Source organism: Crassostrea angulata, chromosome 4 (genome assembly GCF_025612915.1).
Source record: "Crassostrea angulata isolate pt1a10 chromosome 4, ASM2561291v2, whole genome shotgun sequence".
In the NCBI taxonomy this organism is placed as follows: Eukaryota; Metazoa; Mollusca; class Bivalvia; order Ostreida; family Ostreidae; genus Magallana; species Magallana angulata.
Genome location: NC_069114.1, coordinates 34,722,126 through 34,732,658, shown reverse-complemented (window position 1 = coordinate 34,732,658; position 10,533 = coordinate 34,722,126). Strand labels below are relative to the sequence as shown.

Here is a 10,533-nt window from a genome sequence, read left to right as displayed (position 1 = left end):
GTCCTATGAATAATGATTGAATGTCAATCAATATTACGGTAACTATTCTATATCACAAGCTAAAATATTGTAATGTCTCTAATACAGCTGCTCTGCTTGATCGAGCTATTCAATGGGATATTTCTGATTTTGATTATAACTTTGCTTCATAAGTCATGCCTTTAATTGAGAAATGCGTATAGCACATTTATATCAAAATATCATGAACAAAAAAATGGAATATTTTTTTGAAAAATATATGTTCCACTTTATATTAAAAAGAAACAGATGTTTGAAATCACAGATGCCCTAGCTGCCATCAATTTGAAAACAATAATGGACATAATTTAATTTGTAACATGTTGATGGTGACAGAAAGTTGCACTGTAGCTTGATATCCAAAAGTCATCTTAGAGCCAATCTTCATCTTCATGGATTTCTATCACAAATTCTCCACCAACTTGATATGCTTTCTGAACTTAATCTAAGCACCACTTCTGGGTTTCTTAATTCCTTCAATGTGGCAACATCTACTCCAGCGAAAATCAAGGTTTGAGTGGATGCGTCCATAGTATTAAGATCAGCTTCTACAGCAAAGTCCCATAAGGTGCGGGATTTGGTTACAGAAGCAGTAATGGTTAGACTTTTAGCTGCTTGTTCATATGGAAATATCTTTGGAGTAACGAAAGGACTTGGAGCAGTTGGAACAATGGCATCATGACTCTTGATGGTCTTCACTATATATAGGAACATCAACAGGAACTGGTCCAGTGGGTTTCCTTCTCACCATTTCTGGAGTAACAGAGGATCGTGAACAGGATGTTAGAGTTGCCAACAATGTCAGAAAGACACCCTGAATCCAATGTTTCCCACTCATGATCAGACTCGCTTTCTGCTAGCTGGTAGTGGTCCCTGAATTTCCACTATGTTGTATTCTTTAGTGTCTCTGTATGTTACTTTCTTTGGTGGTGGCATAAACTCAAACATTTTCTGGCGAGGCTTCCGTACACACTTTATAACATGTTTCTCCCTGGAATTCTCTTCCATAATGCGCTCATTGCACACCAGAAAACATTGGTTCTCCCTCTAGTAATGGTCTATGTGTCTACCATTTACATAAAAGTATTGTTGCATAATACAATTATACATTTTAAAATCTTTTTATGTTTTTTCTTTATAAAATGATTATATGAATTCGGTCATAAAATAACATTTTAAATTTCCTTCAAGGGATGGACAACTGTAGCCAATTTTAGTAATAGAAATACAATAGGTCATCTACACATGGTTAAAAAAAACCCACAAAAAATTCTACTTCCGGTAAGACATCTTAAATATCTCAGGTAGGTTTTTTTTAATGCAAATTTCGCACCCTGGTCGTCTGTCACTTCTGGTTCTCACTCGAAGAGTTTTTGAAAAGTTTTTAAATTTTTTTTTGAAACATTTTTCTCAGTGTGACGAACAGTTACATACCGTAGGTAAATATACTAAAAATATTTACTTATAATTTCTTTAATCACTTCTGTTTGTCCGTTTCCAGTCCCGAGACAAAGAATCTTTTTTTAACGAGATTTCATAACTGACAAAAACTTGAACATTCAAACTTTCAGGAAAGACAGAACAATGTATGAAGATTTGTTTACTATGTTCTGTTTGATCCGGCATAACTTCTGTTCGTCACGTAAAGTACTCAAAAATTGACTTTTTGTCATTCTGCTTTGTTTTACTTGTACATGAGGAATGGAAGACCTTTTTGTTGCTATAGCAACAAGAGTCTAGTTAATTATCATTTTCTTCAAATTTGAATTTGTGTTCATTTGTAGTACAAATGTAGAACTTAAAATATTTTTTTTCTTGATTTGGATAGGAACATAATGGTCCTTCGCTGGGGAATCTGTGGAGCAGGGTTCATTTGTAATGATTTTGTGTCGGCATTGTTAGCTCCTCCCAATAATGTTCATGAGGTAAATAAATAAGGTGTTTGTACATTGTATTATCAGGAATGTTTATGAGACAATGAGGTTAATTTGTTTACTGTATTACGGTAATATCAAGACTATAGTGACAACTATTTTTAGCATTCTGCTTAATTTTTTCATTCTTGATGATTGTTAAAGGTAGTTTGCGTTGGAGCAAGATCATTAGCTAGAGCCCAGGAATTTGCTAACAGGTTTGGTATCAAGAAAGCCTATGGCTCATATGAAGAGGTTGCCAGTGATCAATATGTTGGTAAGGTGTACCAGTAATCATACAAAATTTATGTTTGTTTAAACCCAATTGAAGATGATATGTTTTGTCTCAAGAAAATAGCTCTTTTATTGGTAGAAATCATCTTCTTCTTAAAGATATTTAGAAAATATTAATTTGTGAAATGTCAAACATGTTACTGTAAAAACAACTGCTTGAGTTTCATTGGGGCATTTTGGCTCAGTTGAGCAATATGGCCCATGGGCCTCTTGATCCAAAAACCTTATATTTTGAAGAAACAAACAATTAGTTCAAGGTAAAGGTAAAAGTTTTGCTTACCCAATAAATAACAGATTACAGTCAAAATATTTCACATTTCTGCTAAACAGTATTAAATTTATTTGGCAGTTTTTCTTCATTGTAAATCTGGTACAATATATGTTTTCTTTGCTGATATTCCAAAATCATACTTTATAATTATAGATGTTGTGTACATTGGGGTGATACACATTCACCATGTGAAGCTGTCCAAACAGATCCTAAAAGCAGGGAAAAATGTTCTGTGTGAGAAACCAGTAGCAGCTTGTCTGTCACAGATTCTGGAGGTCCAGCAAGTGGCCAAAGACTGCAAACGCTTCTTCATGGAGGTAAGGGGGAATTTTCTCTCAGTAGTTAGGTTAACTGTTAAGTGGAATTACATTGTATTTCTTGTGGATTAATTTTTGTTACCAACCATATTTCATTGATAACATTTATAAAGGACATTTTCAGAATGGTTTATTTTGAAACATAAACATTAAATCCTCTAGAAATCATATAAAATAACAAATCAATGAGATTTTAGCCCTGTGTAGATTTCTGCTTTTTCAGTATCTAAAGTTATTAAAAACTTACCAGAGGGGGAGGAAGATGGTTTACAAACTTTTTAGATACGGTGTATAACATTTCAACATTTAAATTTATATCATGTTCACATTCTCTTTAGGCAATTTGGAGCAGGTGCTTTCCAATTTATCGTAAAATTAAGGAGGAGATTCATTCTGGAAACCTTGGGGAAATCCAGCATGTACAATGTCAGTTTTGTTTTCCTATGGTTAATTTAAATATGGATCGTGTTATAAAGCCCGAATTAGGGGGAGGAGTTTTGCATGACTTAGGAATTTACACAATCCAGCTAGCTACAATGGTATTTAACAATGAAAAGCCCTTGAAAATCACAGCTGATGCTTCATTTTCTGATCAAGGTTTGTCATATTACATGTACATGTACTGGTATACCTATATTTCACTTCACAGGCAGAACTCTTTACAAAAGAAAATTTGTTGAAGTAATAATGATGAATATTTGCTTTTCAGCTATTCATTTGCTGAAAAAAAATTAAAATACATGCAAAACAAAATGGACTTTGAGGTAAATTTTGAAAATCTGTTGGAGTGGATCAAAATGGCTGTATCACCTTAACCTACAAGAATGGCGGTAAAGCAGTGCTCGTCTACAGTACACTGTTTGAAGGAAAGAATTCAACAATAATATATGGTTCAAAGGGAAAAATAGAGGTAAGAACATCAGATTTTTTCCAGAACTTATGAAGAAAGCAAAGGGCACCCAGACTTTCTGTGCTGTCACTATCGTTACAATTTTGGTTGAACTGTAATTGGTATACTGGTATCTATCTTTCAGATTAGAATATATAGACTTGTTCAAGATATCTCAAATATATTTACTATGGATTGGTTGAAATGACTTTTAAGTTCCAAGTTCCAAGACCTATATATTAATTTTAATAAATTTTTAATGTATTGGTAACTTATTCTGGGAATCTTTGGATTCTGTAAACCAACCATGACTATTTCATATCTTTGGAATGAAAAATCCTGAGATTTCCAAAGAGGTGAGACATGATATTTATTTCCCTGGAGACACAACGATTTATGTGCCCAGTCACATGACTCTGTAGACCAATCAGATGACGCGTCATATAGAATAATCATATTGAGGTATGATAAGATTCTTCTTCAGAGGCTGATGCTTGTAAGCGATTGTCTGAGCCAAGTAAAGAGATAGAAAGTTAAATATCTACCGGTACTGAAGAATTTTTTGTATCAAATATTTCCTCAAAACCTGGTAGGTCATTACTGAGGAATCATTAGAATTTGTGGGGGCCAATTTTCGTGGATTGCTTAATTTTTACAGTTTCGTGGGGATAGTTTCGAATTCCACGAAAATTGAGCCACCACGAAATCTAATGATTCCACAGTAGGTGAAATGGAAAAATAGCACAAGTTTGAGCAAGTTTTTTCATGCAAGAATTTGTTTTTAAGGTGAGTCAATCCAACTTTTCCTGAATAGAGCTACAGATCTGCATGCAACTAGTTAAGATTTTCAGTACCAACCCCATCAAGATAACAAGGCTTGCATTTATTATAATTTTTAGTTTTTGCTGGAAAGCTAATGAATATGAAAATATATATGCTTTTAAATCTTTTAGATCGATGACACTTTCTGGAGCCCAGTCTCAGCAAATATGCCGTCGGGTAAAATAACCAATGAAATACCTTGTGGTCCAGCTCCAAACAACTTTCCCAACACTGGGGGTCTGCGGTATGAGGCAGACTGTGTCAAGAAGTGTCTTGAAGCAGGTAAAGTATTCAATGACTGCCTGAACAACCATGTTGACCAAGCTTGCTCCTTTTAGCTCACCGAGACGGAGTCAGGGGAAGCTTATGCTATACAGTTGGCATCGGCATCCAGATCTGGTTAAAATTTTTGGGCAGGTCCTGTATTTAAGTAATCACTTAAGCTATCTCCACCAAACTTGCAAGGATGATGCATCTGGGCCTACTTATGAACTGATGCACCTGAAAGGCTTAGATGTTGAATCTGGGCCATGAATTTCAGATGCTGGAGGAGATTTAGGTGTTTTAAAAGAGCTCGTTTAAGTTTTTGGGCAGGTGCCATTTGTGGCAACATCTAAGATACTGCTGGTCCTATCTTCACCAAACTTGCATGGATGGTGCATCTTGTGACAATTATGCACTCCACAGCCTTGGATGCTGAATCTGAGACACAGGTTTCGGATGCTGGATGAGGTTTAGGTTTTTCGAGCTGGTTAATGTTCTAGGAGCGTTGCCCTTTGGTGACCATATCTCAGTTACTTCTGGTCTTATCTTCACAATACGTGCACGGATGGTGTGTCTTATGATACTTATGCACTTGACAGGCTTAAATGCTGAATCTGAGCCAAAGGGTTCGGTTGTGGAGGAGAATAAGGTGCTTGGAGCTGGGTAAAGTTTTAGGAGCAGGTGCCCTTTGATGACTATTTCTTACTTACTACTGGTCCTAACTTGCATGGCTTGTGCATTTGTGATACTAATGCACTCCACAGCTGGTTAAAGTTTTGAAGCAGGTACATTTTGATGGACAAGTCTTCATTATTTTTGGGTCAGTCTTTACTAAATTTAAATTGATGATGCATCTTGTGATACTGATGCACTCTTCAGGCTTGGATGCTGAATCTGAGCCATTAGTTTCAGATGCTGGAGTAATTTAAGGATTTTGGAGCTGATCACATGTTTATGAAAATATAAATAGTACTTATTCAAACTTGCATGGTTGATTTATCTCTGTAAATTAATCACAGAGGTACATGTAGTTTCAGATACAGAGAGTGATATTGATTATCTAGATGCTTAGGTGGTTTAAAATTTAAGAAGTCAAATTGGAGCTGGTTACAAAATGAAGTAAGTTTTGTTCATACCTAAGTAATGGTCGTACATTTGGTTAATAATTGTATACCGGTATTCCTTTTATTAACTTTGAGAGATCAGTGTTTTTACTGAAAGAGCTATTGCTCCAACCCTTATGCATAGATGCTATCGCTGACCTGTAACCCATTAACGTATGTGGCTTACAATTATGTTTTTCATGCAAAAAGATGAAGAAGTCTGCTAAACCGGCTAAAGTGGCCTCAACTGAATCCTTTGTGTTCTTGGCACACCATTACTTGTAGATTCGTATTCTAGCATAATACATTTTTCTTGTTGACTGTCTTTGGGAGTTGAAGATAAATGACTTAGCTTGCTCAGAAAATCTATTCTCTGTTCTTTGTTGTTTGAAATTTTCCAAACCACTAGATGCAGACTTTCTGGACTTGGATGAATGAACTGCCCTCTTTTTTAATAGTTAACATGTCTCTTATTATTGGAAGTTCCCTTGGAATGTCTACCAATAGAATTAGAAGGTCTGGAAACCATGACTGTCTTGGTGAAAACAGAGCAATGAGAAAAAGAACACACGACTCCTGTTCCACTTTTCTGAGTAATTTCAGAATTAATATGGGTGGAGGAAATGCATAGGCAAATATTCCTGTCCAATCTACATTTAGTGCATTGCATCCCCATGCTAAGGGATCGGGAAATGAGAACAAAACACTGTTAACTTTCTGTTTTTCCCTTGTTGCAAATAAATCTATGTTTGGAATGGATAAACTCGAAAAATCTGCTGAACTTTTTCTTGGTTGAGACTCCATTCCGTCATCTTGAGAATTTGTCGCTCTCTGGACAACTGCTATTACATTCCTTTTCCTGGGAATGTGAGCTGCTTTGAGCTGTATCCTAAAAAGAAGACACAAATGCAGAATCCTTCATGTCATCATGCACAGGGCTGCAGACTTTTTCGCCCTTGGCGATTGATGTAAGACAATACTGTTGAATTGTCTGTCCTCAGTACAACATTATGAAGTGATAAGTCCAATACACTGAGTTCCAACAGATTTATATGTGATGACTGTTCTATCACTGTCCATTCCCCTGACACATTGCGATCCTCTAGGTGGGCTGCCCACCCGTAAGTGGATGCATCCGTCCACAAGGTTAGGTCTGCTCTGAAGCTCAGAATAGATGAACCTGCCAGAGCGTTCCCTCTCTCTGTCTACTAGAGAAGATGTGGGATGAGGGAACTGTCGATTTGAATCATATGATCCAGTTTGTCTACTGTGGACGCCTCTGGGACAGAAGGCAGAACTGAATGGGACGCATCTTTAGTCTGACAAGAGGAACCAAATCTATACACGCTGCCATATATTTTGTAAACACTCTTGGGGCTGTTGCTCGACTGAAGGGCATTGACCTGAATTGTCTATGCAAAACCTGAGGTATTTCCTGTTTTCTGGATAAATTGGAACATGAAGATATGCATCCTTTAGATCTATTGATGCAACCCAGTCTTGTATATACAGAGCTTGTATTTTTGACCTTAATTAGAGATTCCATCTTGAAATGTTGATTTTAGAGAAATATATTTAACGATTTCAAATTGAGAATCGGACGGTAACCTCCATCTCGTTTTGGAACAACAAAGAAGGTGCTGCAAAACCAAGAGCCACGAGTTTGACCTCTGAAAGAAACTTTCGAACTGAAATTTCGTACCCCTCCTATGGTAGTCCTATGGTTCTTTTCCGCAACAAACTTTCCCTTCTTTGCAAAGTATTACTCTGTTGTTTTGGTTCTGATGTGCCCATGGACTCATCTCTCTTTCTTTTCCTTGCAGAACTGAGGGCTGCATCACCTCTCTTTTTTGAACCTCTCAGGTGCTGTATTTCTTTAGCATCGCGCAAACTTTCTGCACTTGAGAGAAGAATGTCAAAATACTTCCCACAAAACAGTTTAGAATTCAGAGTTGTTTGTACAAGTATTTTTTTTTCAGTTGCTTTGTTTTTTAAAAGCCAAATCCTCAATATGAATGGCTCTACAGGCTGCAACTGCACCCACTAATATGTAGGAAGTAACATCAGCCATTGACTTAAACACTTGCATCAATGATTTTAGGGACTCTGTTTTGTCCTCATCAGATACAAATTTATCAACGTAGACGAAATTAGAGAGGCATATGTCAACTTTCTGAGAGGAAGTCGAGATCGTTGATCTATTTTCCATAACTCATTGGTGCGTGAATGCAACATAGGGTTACGGAAACGGTAGGGATTTTTGTATTCTTTCCTCCCTGTTGTAAAACTGCTGTCCTCAATATATCAAACGATTGGACATATATGATTTGAAGTATCGGCTCTGAGTTTCAGAAACATTAACCGAGTTGATGTTCAGTGTCTGTAGACACTTTTTAAACAAAATTTTCCCAGTCTACCATGCATGAACCGTTAGAGTCTGTATCATGCGTATGTACTGAACCCAAGACAGAGTTATCAAACTCTGAACGATGTCCTCGTGAACATCAATAACATCATCAAGTGAATTGCTTAAGACTTGATCAGTTTCACCTCTGTGGCTTACCAGATCATCGTCATCCGATTCTCTGGAGAGTTGATCATCTGACGGTCGAAATATATCCAACCAGTTACACGCCCTGTTTGAACGAACGTCAGACGTAATAGCACTAGTCGGTTGTTCATTTGAATCCTGAACTAATTCTTTAATTTTAGCGTCATTCAACTTTTTCATGCAATTCTCTTGATGATGTTGCCATTGGGCTTCGAAAATTCCCAATATGAAAGGCGGAAAATTACCTACTTGAAGAGGGACTGAACCCTGCGCCATTTTGACTCGTTTCCGCGGAGAGAGGTTTTCTGATGCAGAGCTCTACGTTTCCCGCAGAGGAAACTTGACTACCGGAACGATTCAGATTACCATTATTTCCCACAAAGGGAACTTTTGGGTTTGGCAATGAAGCTGATTTTTTCCTCGCTTCTATTTTCTTTCATTCAATCATCTTTTTGATTAACGCCCGTTTTTCCTCTGACCACTTAATTACTGCAAACATGGCATGGAAACGCTTCGTTGCAAACTGTGTGTCTATAGCACTTTGAGTTGCCATCCAACACGGTCATTTCTCTATTACATTTTATGCAAATTTTAAATGAATATGAAATTTTAAGACCGCAGGCATAAAAAATTTAACCGAGAAAAACAAGCGGCTTTTCTTTTCGAATGCCCGAACAAAACTGAATCTGAAGTACATTGTATGCTTGTTCATTTTGGGTAAACACAGTGATTCCACACGGGTGGTCTCAAAAGTTCAGGCATGATCGTAGGCAGCTCGGGGAAAATTCAACAAGTTGATAAATGAAAGAGAAATATGTCATTGAAAAAAATAAGTTAAACTATTACATAAAGTATGAATTTCAAAATGATGTCGCATGCATTTATAATTGTCATCATTGAATGCATGCCAAAAGTTAACAATACACTCCTCTCTTGTAAAAAAGATTTGTGGATCTAGCAGCCTGGCTTTTAAAGAAGGCATCCACTTAACTTTTACTTTATGTCCTGTAGATCTGCAATGCTTAAGAGTTGGAGTTGTAAGGTGAATTCAAACCTTTAAATATTTATCTTGGTAGGAAATTTGGAGTGCAGTGAAGTGACCTTCGCTGACAGTCAGGCTATTAACCACATCATTGATGAAGTGGTGAGACTAACGGGAATTCATGTCCAATGGTGAATAGAAGCTTTTCTGATTGGGAATGGTAAGTATGTCAATGAGAGACTCGGACCATGTCATGTTTGCTTACCGGTATGTCTTTTTGTGCTTAATTAGTAAGCTATTGATATGCTGATAATCTTGAGGTATTAATTATGTCTATATTTTGTCTTTAGCAGATTTTTCCAACTGCTTTCGAGGAGTTTTTAAAACCCAATTAAGAGTGCATCAGTATGGGCTTCTCAGCAGATTTGATCACTCACCAACCAACTTCATATCCCGGTGAACCTTTTAACATTGATTTTTATTACTTATATTCATACAGAATTGAACGTTTTCGTTATTCTGTAGGTTTATATAAGGAAACATATTTGCAAATGTGAATGTTAATGATTATTGATGCTTGTAGTATATGTTTTACATGTACTTGTGGCCATAAACAATTATATTTATGATTAAGGTGCTAATTTTTTTTTACAAACATGTATTTACTGAGTGATTTGTTTATTGCTTGAGATCCACTTTTTACTGTTTGATTTCTTTTAATTCCTTTTAATTACTTAATCTACATGATAAACTTTTTTAATGTGATCTTTTTACATATATGCAGGTTATGATATAAAAATCAATAAAATTTTATTAACATGTTGATACAATTCTCTCTCTTAATTAGAATCGGATAAGCAAAGTGTTCGTTTTTTCCTAATCAGAACATTCGGGAGTACGAATAACTAAAACACCTGCCGCTGTTAGGGACACATTTAATGTTGATTAATTTTTTATATTAATAAAATCCTACATGCTAGGCCTTATAAAATTGGTCATAAATATTTTCATAGAAGGAAACTTGGTTAAATATGGCAAGATTTGCCAACACTAATTTATTTAACAGTGATTTAAAACTAAATAATAGCGTTCGGTCAATAGGCTAATGA

The 10,533-nt window shown here is 36.2% G+C and overlaps 1 protein-coding gene across 1 annotated transcript; it reads left to right on the top strand.

The window, feature by feature from the left end:
- Positions 1-93: 93 nt before the first annotated feature.
- LOC128180732 (trans-1,2-dihydrobenzene-1,2-diol dehydrogenase-like) lies at positions 94-10,533 on the top strand. The gene is made up of 8 exons (XM_052848878.1): positions 94-1,943; positions 2,097-2,208; positions 2,650-2,813; positions 3,152-3,411; positions 3,600-3,723; positions 4,656-4,806; positions 9,519-9,644; positions 9,775-10,533. Exons 1-7 carry the CDS (start codon positions 1,854-1,856, stop codon positions 9,617-9,619), a joined length of 1,002 nt encoding a protein of 333 aa, XP_052704838.1. The 5' UTR covers positions 94-1,853; the 3' UTR covers positions 9,620-9,644; positions 9,775-10,533.